Below are 13,039 nucleotides of genomic sequence, written 5' to 3' on the forward strand. Positions count from 1 at the left end.
ATTTCGGTCCATTAGTTTATGTATGAAAATATTACAAACGTACATACAAACTGTACAGTATGTTTTGTCTTTGTAACATTGGTATAGATTAATTTAGTATCGAAATTTAAGCGGAAGTAATTTTTTTTATTAATACTCCCGTAAACTCGACTCTGACCCACTTTTAAACGGATAGATTTAAGTCCAACTTTGCATATTTATCAATGATCGATGACAATACAATAATTACATGAGTTTATCTTATTATCCTGATAAGGATCGCCAGTATTATTACTTTTTTTTTTATTTATAAGAGCGAGACAATTTCGTCGATTCTATAGTAAAAAAAGGTGTGTGTGCGATTTTCACACACGATAGAAGTGAAACTTCAGTAAATCGACAAAAGAATGAGATGAATATATATAAAACTAGCTGCACCCGGCAAACGCTGTTCTGCCTTACTCTTATCATTTAGGGGTGTGAAAAATAGATGTTAGCCGATTCTCAGACCTACCCAATATGCTTACCAAATTTCAGAGGAATCGGTCAAGCCGTTTCGGAGGAGTATAGAGACTAACATTGTGACACGAGAATTTTATATATAAGATATAAAATAGTATGTATATTTCTGTCTCATTCTTTGCCGGCTTCATTCTACACATTTTCGTATTTGGGTCTCTTACCTGTTTGAAATCACAACGATTCTAAAGAAGTTTCACTTCAAAATTTAAGATTTAAAAAAAAAAAAAAAATTTAATATAAAATCCTATTTGGAGTCCGTAATTACTGGCATTCGCTTCTTCGCGCAAAGCAATTCTATACTATATACATTTCTGCTTACACAGCGATACACACAACGCACGCGTACCGTACAGCGTAGCCGCGCCGCGATGTACGCCGCTCCGTTGCCATAGCGACGACGACAATATAATATCGATACCGGAAGCAACTCGTATGGCTTATTGCCTCAAATTACCGACGCGTATGCGGCTATTGCGCTGTTACTTAAGATGCATAAATAACTGACCCGATTTCTTACAATATTTATTTATTTATTTATTTTTTTATTTTTTTAAATAAAGGCTTACCAACTAGATACATAATTTCTTTTTAAAACTATTAAAACATTAAAATATACATCAACACATTGGTAGGTACTTATGTATCTAAATTACAGGTAGGCACAGCAATTTGTGACAACAGTGATGAACAGTCTATCTCATTATTCAATAATTTATATAGGCATAGAAGCTGTGAGGCATTTCTGCGCGTTTCTAAAGATTCCATTTTGAAAAAACTCAGTCGTTCATGATAGTTTCTAACTGTATTGTTTTTGGTGATATAACTTAATCTATGGACAAACTTTTTCTGTACTGATTAATATAATATCTAATATATAAAATTCTCGTGTCACAGTTTTCGTTGCCATACTCCTCCAAAACGGCTTGACCGATTTTGATGAAATTTTTTGTGCTTACTCGGTATCTATGAGAATCGGCCAACATCTATTTTTCATACCCCTAAATGATAAGAGTAAGGCAGAACAGCGTTTGCCGGGTGCAGCTAGTCTTCTTCTATATATATAAAATTCTCGTGTCACAGTTTTCGTTGCCATACTCCTCCGAAACGGCTTGACCGATTCCTCTGAAATTTGGTAAGCATATTGGGTAGGTCTGAGAATCGGCCAACATCTATTTTTTATCCCGATATTCCTACGGGATACGGACTTACGCGGGTGAAACCGCGGGGCGCAGCTAGTTATTTATATAATATCGTAGTTGGTACCTATACGACCTTATTAGACGCGCCGTGGATTAAAAGTGCTTTTTTTATTAGTCTCGTTTATACAGAGATGTGTCGATATATAGATACACATGTGTTAGACTAGCTGTTCGCCCCGGCTTCGCATATATAGCCTACTCGACGCTTGTTCGGGCTCCGCCCGGATATCAAGATTCCCTTTTTATCGCAAGGGAGCATTAAATCCGGATAAAACGTCAGCTTATACCCTGTCTGTATGTCAAATTTAATCAAAATCTGTTCAGTAGTTTCAGCGTGATTCACGGACAAACAAACAGACTCTCGCATTTATAATATTAGTGTGATGTCACTCAGAGAAGTCAGTTGCGGCTTTCTAATGGTGAATGAATTTTTTTTGTAATCGGTCCAACGGTTTTCGCGTGAAAGCGTTCCAAACATACCAAATTACAAAAGTTTCCTCTTTATAATAATAATAGTGCAGTGTAGATATCTAACGGTGGTCTGCGGTTATAATCGCGGACAAAACCGCAGAACAAATATGTATGAACGGCTCGACGCATTCGGTAATGGTTTTTTTTTTCCAACGTTTTTGTTTAAAGGCACAAGACAGGGCAGGACAGGGCAGACAGCTAGTTTTTAAATATGAAACTCTTTGTTCGGCCACAGATCTTCACCTAGTAACGTTTTAATTTTCGTATGAATCGAATGTTGTGGTTTGAAAGTGTACATTTTCGTTTTTATATGATACTCGCTGTAGCGCCCCGCGGTTTCATCCGCGTGAGTCCGTATCCCGTAGGAATATCGGGATAAAAAGTTGCCTATGTGTTATTTCAGTTGTTCAGCTGTCTACGTACCGAATTGCATTGCAATCGATTCTGTAGTTTTTGCGTGAAAGAGCAACAAACACACACACATCCTTACAAACTTTCGCATTTATAATATTAAGTAGGAAGTAGGATTCATATTAAGTAGGTCAACTGCAGATTTTACGTGTAAGAATTTATTTGATAAATGGAGAGCATGATATATGTTTAGATACGTGGATTTTTCCTTCTTAGTCTGTCTATGTGTAGGTCAGGTGATCAGTTCGATGCGTATTATATTATTCATATTCAGGCTGAAAGCGACAAGCTTTCGGTACCACCTCTCACAACCCCCCCCCACCCCCAGCCAGCCCCCACCGCTACCCCCCACTTTAATACAAGCCGAGTGGTGCGTAAACCCCGTCGCGATTCGTGCGAGCTGGTGAATGGATCCGGGCGTTGACACTGATGCATCGGCGCTTGCGATATTATTGTGATGCGACAGACGTAAGATTTACCCACCTATGTGTGTGTGTGTGTATGTGTGTGTGTAATATTTTTTCTTTGATATGTGTATAATGATACGCGTTTTTTTATATCCTAGTCGGCACTGGAGTTGGTGGGTCGCCTGATGGTAAGCGCTACCACCGCCCATGAACATTTGGTGAGGCGTGAGGTCGATAACAGACCTTACGTCTCTACGAATAGATTACCGACTTTAAAAAGACTTTTTGGAAAGGGATTAAGAAAGGATTGACGGAAGGAAGAACTGAAAAATCGATTTATTTTTCGCACGCTCGCCTGGTCTAGAACCTACGACGTATCGATTTTAAGTCTTGACGTCCTCACCGCTGAGCCACCACTGCTTTTTTCAATAATCTCTGTATTCGTATCATATGTTATGTCAGTAAATACTTTTCTTTCTTTTGAACAGTAGATGAAATACTACTACATTTGTAACCATGTAATAATTACATAACACGTGCAACTACGCTGTATCGTTAATGAAGTAATAATGTACATTAAATCATTATTCGCGATTGAAGCGTTGAAATATATTAATTATCGTTTATCGGCGGGAATGAATAATTGGCGACATTTAGCGATATGTCTTATGGTTAACGACGACCACTCACGTTGGAAGATTTATGACGATATCGGCCATATGAATTAATATGAAGCTAATTTCTACGTTTATAGCATTGAAATCCTATCCTACTAATATTATAGATGCGAAAGTTTGTAAGGGTGTGTGTGTTTGTTGCTCTTTCACGCAAAAACTACTGAACCGTTTTTTTGAACCGATAGCAATGAAATTTGGTACGTAGACAGTTGGACAATTGGAATAACATATAGGCAACTTTTTATCCCGATATACCTACGGGATACGGACTTACGTGGGTGAAACCGCGGTGCGCAGTTAATGCTTTATAAATAAGAAATTTGTAAAGAAGGGAAAAAATACCGAGTGTCCTTTAGGCACATAAAACCGAAAGAGTAGAAGTAATTCGATTGCTGAGGTGAGATCGCGGTTGGCCGATCGTGGCTAGGCGTTGGTACGGTTTGGCAAAATGACGCCGCTTCGAATCCTCGCCTCGTGATCGAATTTTTTCTATTCCTTTAAATTTTTAAGAGTACGAATCAAACGAGCTGATTCACGGGTTTAACTAACTAATCTGTTGTGTTCATGTGTGCGTGAAAAAAACAAGATTACGTCATCAGACTCGTCACAATCATTAGGGCGATGGACAGGTGGAACTGGAAAAGTGTGAACGTGTGAAATTGGACACTAGCGAATTGACACGCGTAAATATGTTTTTGTTTAAATTGTAACATTCTTATTTCTTCTTCCTCTTTCCTTTATTACATTGGAAAATAAGTAACCTAAGCAGCAGTCTCCCCGTGACCACGCTCGCTGTTGAGTGTTAATAATATAATAAATCGCGTTTAAAATCCGTTAAAAAGTTTTTAATTTCTAAATGTACAATACTCGCGTAAAATCAAACACTAGAAAACACTAAGTAACCTAAGTTATTCCACATTACATCACCTAGGTATCTGCCAGGGCAAGTTCTTTCAAAATTGACTCAGTCTTTCCAGAGATTAGGCGTAGCAACCAGATATTCAGATAAAAATTCTAAATATGTTATTTTATTAATATTTTGTATACATGACCGAATAATGAGTGTAAGATCTCATGTCCTCTAATAGCGTTGAATGCCATTTCTTTAGCCAGATCAGTTCCGCTTCACGGGCAAGGGGATGGTTGGCTTTTTAAATTATATTGTAAAAGATAGGGTTTTTGTATTTCAAAGCAACTCTAAGATAGGTCGTGATACGTAAGAACCTCTCGGTTATACGTTCGAACCAAGGAGGCGGTTAAGTTTACAGTGAATAATTGCAAAACTGGGTTTTTAACCGGCTACGAAACAGGTGGAGGAAATTGAGAACAATTCTATTGTATTTTACAGGGTGAATCGATTTCCATGATTCTTTCTTTGTTCGAAAGCTGGTGCCTCCCGTGTGGTCCCTTTAAATTTGGTCTTGTTCTGATAATTTTAAGCGTTTTTAGTTATTTTTGCTAAAAAATAATAATAATAGTACAATTATAAATTAGAAATCTAATCACAATTAGACCGAAATTCGCCAAATGATCCACCCGAAACGGCACAATCGGATAATAGCTATTTGCTAATTAGTGGATCTAAACTTCTCACGGCGCTTGCGCAAGCCGCGAAGTGCATTCGGGTCAAAAATGAAAGTGTGATGACTCCGCCATTGTGTGATGAGAGCCGGTTTCGTGTGGAAACTATGGTTGTTGCGCTGTTACGTCATATGCTGTTAGGCTTTATTGAAAACTAGCTGCGCCCCGTGGTTTCACCCGCGTTAGTTCGTATCCCGTAGGAATATCGGGATAAAGAGGTGCCTATGTGTTATTCCAGTTGTCCAGCTGTCTACGTACCAAATTTCATAGCAATCGGTTCAACAGTTTTTGCGTGAAAGAGCAACAAACACACACACACACATCCTTACAAACTTTCGCATTTATAATATTAGTAGGATAATAATAAAATAGGATTAGTTGGAAGTAGGATTAAGTTCAGTTCGCACGGGGATATTTCGTAGGTTTCGTCCGAAATGCACACAGGTGGTACGGACGTAGAGATTCGCGTGCGTGTGCTCGGACAGATGGTTTATTGTCTTATATTTTTTTACGCGGGTATTATCGGTATTGAGTGAAGGATAGTTTTTTTTTTCTATATTAAATTAAATGATTTTATGCGGCATTCATGATTAATCTTTACTGACTATACTGTGGAATATTTTAGGTGCAGTGTATGTAATACATATTATATATTAGTCTTGTCAATTCCGTAGCAAATAACCTTATTACTATCTAAATGTTAGACGTATTTAAATAGTAACATAATTTTAAAAATTTATTCTTTACCTGCCCAGTTCTATTCTTTAACAAATTCCAACAGTCTTCTGTCCCTATTAGAATAGATAACGGATAGAAGTTATCCATCAACGTTGGTAACCATTTACAGAGGCGTAAGACCACTCCTAATGATCATATCATGATCAGTGGTCGCTTACCATCAGGTGACCTACCGGCTCCTATGCCAACTCGCACATAAAAAGTAATTTAATTTTTCCATAATATCTGACCTATCCCACCAACCATTTAGGCATCATAATTTCCAACATCTAGGCATGTTTAAAAAAAGTCGTCAAGTCAATGTCGTTATAGAAATAAAACCATTAGCGAAACATTGCTATGTATCTTCTAAAATTACAGTTTGACGGTATTCTTACAAAACAAAAAAAAAAAAATTACTACGTAAACAACTAAACGCCTACTGTCAAAAGTGACAGATTGATGACAGACTGACGTATTTCGACAAAGGCAATTTGGCCGGTGAAATCGGGTCATAGACAACACTTTTGTTTGAGAATAATAAGTAATTAATAGTAGCTCGCGTTTGTGAAAAATGTTGCCCGATGCTGAAGCGCCGGTCGACGTTGCATAATAATATACATTAAATTATATTCGAAGTTAAGCTTTCAACGGCCATGGAGATGTACGTCTTTGACAGTTTACGAGTTTCTTTAGATTATTTATGCGTTTCAGTCGGAGCTAATGACGTCATAAACTGATCTTGTATGGACCCGAGATTGTTTATAATTCATAAGGGTTTAGTTATATTAGTAAAGGATTAATTTGTGGGTTAGCTAATTTTGAGGCGTTGTTTCATGATAAGATTTGAATAATTCTTTTTAAAGGTAGCTAAAGCGCCATCAAATTGTCAAAATTAAATCAAATTTAAATGGGTAGTCATCAAATTTTAAATAAATATAAAAGAAAAAATTTGAACCTCCTTTTTTGAAGTTGGCTGCAAAAAAGTTAATGCGAAGTCGTATACTTATTGTTTATTTATTATTATTTTTTTTTGTTCAACAGACGAGCGGACAAGTGTACAAGATGGCCGACACCGACACAGAGACGACGCTGCCGAACGGCAACGCGACGCTGTCGGCGGAGGAGGAGGACCGGTTGAAGCAGCGGCCGGCTGATATCGATGCTGTGAGTATATATATATATATATATATATATATATATAAAATTTTTGTTTTTCAACCCATAGCGGGTTACTTAGCTGACGGTTCGCCTGATGGTAAGCGATCACCAACGCCCATGCACATTTGCAATTTGTGAATGGGGTAAAGAATGCTATATTATGTCCTCATATTTAATGCACTCTTTTGCACATTTCATCGCTGATTCAAAAAGTTGTTAATGCTCATATACCAAAAAAAATGCCCCAATTTCTTGCTCTGCTATATGCCCTAGTATTCTATATTGTCTATTTCCCCAGGACGTCCGCGAGATGGAGCGGCGCAAGCGCGTCGAGGCGCTCATGTCGTCGAAGCTGTTCCGCGAGGAGCTGGAGCGCGTGCTCGACCAGCAGATGCACGAGGGCGGCGACGCGCCGCTGCTGCAGAGGATCCGCGAGATGGTCGGCGGGCGGCTGCACACGGGCAGCTTGCGGGTGAGTGGGAATCAATTGGATGTTGTTCATGTCATCGTCGCCAATGGAGCTGGTGGAATGCCTGATGGTAAGCGCTACCACCGCCCGTGTAGACTGGATAAGCGTAAGGCCGATTGGAGACATTACACCTTTACAAATGGATTGCCGACCTTTTATTGGAAAGGGATTAAGATTGACGAGAGGAATAAAGGAAAGGACTGGTAAGGGTAAGGAAAAGGATATGGGCCTCCCGTTGATATATGCGTCTGTGATCTTTGTAGTGGAATTTGCCTATTTTCCGTGTAAATGAATATTTTTAAATTTGATGCCTTTGAGAGCGTTAGTCAAGTACGTTTGTGATAGACATAGACATGCCTTTATTTGGTACCGTATCAGAAATACAGCGAGTATGATACAGTAACTGAGTTATGTCAGTCTCTAAAGGAATCTTCGATAAGCACTTGCAAATGTCAGTAAGATGTTAGGTAAAAAGATAGAGGCTAGGGATTGTTCAAATTAAACACTTTTTCTGTTGCCCATGTTCGAAACCCGATGCCTTAAATCTTATGCCGTATGTCCTATGGAGAGATATATGATATCTATGAAGATTAGGGCTAATCCCGCACGCGAGTGATTTGTGGCTTTAGGCAGAGGCACACATATCGTTGTTTATATCCATTTCAATGACATGCAGGTCTCAAGTTGGTTGCCTTCACCAATCTACTATTCATATATTGCAATTAACAACCTTCCGTCATATAACATATGGTACATAACACATTCCAGGGGCCGAGTTGCGTGCTGCCGATCAACGACATCCGCGGCATCGAGGGTGTCGGATACGAGAAGGGGGAGAAGATACTCCGCTGCAAGCTCGCCTCGGTGTACCGGCTGGTCGACCTGTTTGGGTGGACGCAGAGTAAGTTGTATTATGTAAGGTTATTATAATCTATACTCATATACGAGAGGTAAAGAGGAAAAGTTTTTTTTTTGTTTGTACCCTAAGTGCTCCGAAATTACTGGTCCGATTTTGAAATTTTCTTTCAACAGAAAAAAGCTACGTTATTCCCGAGTGCTATAGGATACTTTTTGCCCCGGAAATGTACCACTGGCGAAGCCGGGGCGAACAGCTAGTATACGATAAAGGTGTTTTTGTATAGATATGTTGAAGTTAAGGTATGCGTTAGGATAGACTGATGATAAAGATTACCGCTAGGTGCTCAGAATTTTAAACGCTTTTCATAGCACGTCTGTATCTCATTGAGTCTCTTTTAGACTAAATTTTGACTCACATTTAATGGACAGATTTTAATTAGTCATTTGATCACGATTGGTGACAATACAATAATTTTATGAGTCTATCTTACTATCCCTATAATATGTTAAGTTCCCTGTATGTGTACTCATTATTCTGTATGGCAAGAGAGACTATTATTAAAGAGAGACTTTTAAAGTTTTTTTTTGTTAATATGTTTATTTGCATTATTGGTTTATTTGAACACACTTATTCCATATAGCTGATTGACACATATAAACACAATGTACAAACAGTTGTCTAGTCACAATGAAAAGTGTAAAATTGTCCCAGGAGATAAGTCATGGAGAAAAACAATTTTAACTATCAAACAAACAAACAAACTATCAAAGGTTCAAGACCGATATCTTTGCTAGGTTACAGATTTAACCTGTATTAAAGATATCAGAATGATATGGGGATGGTCCCCATATCATTAATTCAACAGTGAAATTAAAAAAAAAGTCGATTTTCCTACATGATAACTTTTTTTTTCTGTACTAGAATTTAAAAAAATATTTTGCTGAGAACTTCCTTGAAATAAAACTTCCTTAGAAGATGTTATATAATATTATAATATATAAACGTGATATGTCCTAGCTTTCCCAAAATTAAAGTGTAATCGAAATTTTCAGGCGGTTTCAGCGGTCAGATCACCGCTCGCCTGAACACCGCTGTCGAGCAAGTGCTGACCACGCCCCGCGGCATACTGCCGCACGAGGTGACCGCCTCGTCGCTGGTGAAGGTGGACATGCAGGGGACCGTCGTCGACCAGGGGACCACCAACTTCCCTGTGAACGTTGAGGGTGAGTGTGGGTGTTTGGTAGAAGGAAGATCCCAGTAATAATAGAAGAGTTCGACTCTATCTACAATATATAATATATTTGTTAATTTTTACTACTGTTATTTATTAATTATATGGGATCTGTTATTTACTGTTACCCACACAGGCCATATTTATTTATTTATTTATTTAAATAAAGGCTTAACAACTAGATACATAATTTCTTGTTAAAACTATTAAAACATTAAACTATACATCAACACATTAGTACTTATGTATCTAAATTACAGGTAGGCACAGCTTTACCAGCATTTAAAATAAAAATAAAAAAAAATAAAAAATATAAAATAAGAATTAATAAAATCAGTGCGTCAAGGTTTTTTTTTGTTTTGTCATCTCATAACTTTCGACTGGAAGAACTGATTTTGTCGATACCTTTGTTTATTTGAAAGCTGGTGTCTACCATTTGATTTGGTTTAGTTATCTCATCTGAAGACCGTTAGTTTCATTGTTAAAACGCAGTCTACGCTACTAGTAGTACTACGCTAGCTTTACAGACGTGTACCTACCTCCATTGTGTGTGTGTGTGTGTGTGTTTATGTGACACGCTTGTCTATTCCCGATCCACATTCGGCCGGCAGGTTTCTCGCTGCACGCGAGCGTGCACGCCGCCCGGCCGGACATACGCTGCGTGCTGCACCTGCGCTCGCCGGCCGCGCTCGCCGTCTCGTCGACGAGGCGCGGCCTGCTCGCGCTGTGCGCCGAGGCGGCGACGCTCGGCCAGCTGGCGTACCACCGGGTGCCGTTGGGTGAGTCGCACAAATGTCACTTCACCATACTAAAAGTTATGTAGTGTGTTACAGATGCGATTTAAAACTAACTACATTCCGTCTATGATGAGATAGTAAATAATTTCAGTTCAACTTTTCGTTTTTGAAGGGATAACTTCTTATGACAGCGTTGACCGCTTCGTTACGTATTTTTGTATTACCTGTATTGTCATATATAATGTAACTAACTCCATTGGACTTGATTTTGTTTTACTATAAATTGATGTATTGTAAACATCCTTTGTAAACTGATGAATAATTAATCAGTGACAGTATAATAATTTCATGAGTTTATCTCATTCTCCAGGATCAAATACTTTTTATAAGAGCAAGTGAGGCAATTTAGTCTTATATGGAAAATTGTCCGTTGCACAATGTTAGTTACCAAACTCCTCCGAAACGGCTGGACCGATTCTTATGAAATTTTGTGTGCACATTGGGTATGTCTGAGAATCGGCCAACATCTATTTTTCATACCCCTTACTCTTTAAGGCAGAACAGCGTTTGCAGGGTCAGCTAGTTGATTCTATATAATTAAAGGGTGTGTTTAAAACGATGCTAATCATTTTATTTCCCAATTGCAGGTGTCCTCGACAACGAGGAGTGCGAGAAGCTGGTCCGCGCGCTCGGGCCGCACTCGAAGGTGCTGATGCTGAGCGGCGGCGGCGCGCTCTGCTGCGGCGCGACGCTCGAGGAGGCGTTCTACCAGGCGAAGAACCTGAACACCGCGTGTGACGTGCAGCTGCGGCTCGCCACGCTGCCGCTGGACGAGCTGAGCCTCCTGGACGACGAGACCAGGCGCCAGGTGGGTGCACGATCGTTGTTAGTCACTATTGGTCAGTGTTGGTTATAGTTGCCGACGTGCAGCTGCGATTCGCCACGTGTGTGCGCAGTTGGGTCACATTTGGTCAATTTTAGTCCCCGTTGATCACAGTTCGTCATTATTGGTCATAATTGGTAAACGATGGCAATACTGGGTCACTTTTGGTCATTGTTAGTCACTCTTGGTCACTTTTGGTCTCTATCGGTCACCATTGGTCACAGTGGATAGCAGACAGTCAGTTTTAGATGCTTAAAGTGGCGTTTTACCACAAAGACACGCACGCAGTTTGTCATTATTGCCCACGCTAACGATTCCATAACCAATCACAGTTGCCCGCTATTATATAAACGAACTACATCACATTCGTCAATTTTCACCAATTTTTTTTACACGGAACGCGCTTTAAATCCGTTAATCTAATCACTGTCCGAAAACGTGTTTCAGATATACGAATCGACCCACAAACCGCCGGCGGACGAGAAGAAATGGCGCGTCGGCGGCGAGGAGTTCGAGGCGCTGATGCGAATGTTGGACAACGCCGGCTTCCGCACCGGATATATATATAGACATCCGCTTATCAAGGTGAGTTATACGCCATATCACGCTCCTTTTTTGTCCTTTTTTTTCTATTGAAATGAAATGAAATGAATTGAAATAAATGAAATGAATGAAATGAAATGAAATGAAATGAAGTGAAATGAAATGAAATGAAATGAAATGAAATGAAATGAAATGAAATGAAATGACATGTTCCATTTAATTTCAGAACGACGTGCCGCGACCCAAGAACGACGTGGAGGTGCCGCCGGCCGTATCCTCGCTCGGCTACCTCCTGGAAGAGGAGGAGCTTTATAAGCAAGGGTATGTTCGCCCTCGAAGAGGGACTGACAATAACTTCAAGGAGACTAGTATAGACAACATCCCCTTGTGGGTAGAATTTGTCTAAATCCTTTCTTAGCGGATGCTTACGTCATAACATCTATCTGTATGTGAAAATTTCATCCCGATCCGTCCAGTGGTTTGGGCTGTACGTTGATAGATCACTATGTCAGTCAGTCACCTTTGAGTTATATATATTTAGATTCGGAGTGACGGTTGACAATGGTTGTTAATAATGAGAAAATCGCCTGAAAGTCTACATTACGCTGCGATATATCACCGCGGTTAGCTATTAGTTGTACCATCACCATCATCATCATCACCATCAGCCTATACATGTTCCCACTGCAGGGATCTTCTTATTCGGTTCCGGTTTGTCAATAATGTAGAATTAGGACTAACAGACAATGACCGACGACTGACTATATTTGACACTTTGTCGATTTCCGGGATGAAAAGTAAATAAGATCCTTCCTGGGAGTAGGTGCTATAACCATACCAAGTTTCATTAAAATGAGTTTAGCAGTTTTTGATTCTCATTCGAGATGCAGACATACAGACGGACAAATTTAAATTACTTCTTCATCATTTTTTTTATAAAACGCCCCACAAAAAAAAAACTTCCAAATATCTTCAACGTACAGAAATTGATCGCGACCATTTTTTATTATAGTATAGATATCATATTCCTCTTTTCACGCAGCGTGTGGAAGAAGGGCCACGGGAAGGCCGGCGAGCGCACGCGCTGGTTGAACACGCCCAACGTGTACCAGAAGGTGGAGGTGCTCGAGACGGGCACCGCCGACCCGAAGCGGATCACCAAGGTAGAATACGTGCGGGTCGAGGCTGAGTA

At 39.6% G+C, this 13,039-nt stretch overlaps 1 protein-coding gene across 4 annotated transcripts in view; it reads left to right on the forward strand.

The window, feature by feature from the left end:
* Positions 1-13,039, forward strand: part of LOC119838924 (protein hu-li tai shao) — a 77,671-nt gene that overhangs the window by 43,894 nt on the left and 20,738 nt on the right. For all 4 annotated transcript variants that reach the window (XM_038365066.1, XM_038365068.1, XM_038365067.1 and 1 more), the window contains exons 3-11: positions 7,009-7,131; positions 7,424-7,597; positions 8,363-8,495; positions 9,506-9,676; positions 10,296-10,463; positions 11,069-11,289; positions 11,752-11,889; positions 12,074-12,168; positions 12,890-13,010. In XM_038365066.1, coding sequence (XP_038220994.1) covers positions 7,030-7,131; positions 7,424-7,597; positions 8,363-8,495; positions 9,506-9,676; positions 10,296-10,463; positions 11,069-11,289; positions 11,752-11,889; positions 12,074-12,168; positions 12,890-13,010 — 1,323 coding nt within the window. In that variant the 5' untranslated portion in view covers positions 7,009-7,029. The remainder of the gene's footprint in view (positions 1-7,008; positions 7,132-7,423; positions 7,598-8,362; positions 8,496-9,505; positions 9,677-10,295; positions 10,464-11,068; positions 11,290-11,751; positions 11,890-12,073; positions 12,169-12,889; positions 13,011-13,039) is intronic.

Source organism: Zerene cesonia, unplaced genomic scaffold (assembly GCF_012273895.1).
Source record: "Zerene cesonia ecotype Mississippi unplaced genomic scaffold, Zerene_cesonia_1.1 Zces_u006, whole genome shotgun sequence".
In the NCBI taxonomy this organism is placed as follows: Eukaryota; Metazoa; Arthropoda; class Insecta; order Lepidoptera; family Pieridae; genus Zerene; species Zerene cesonia.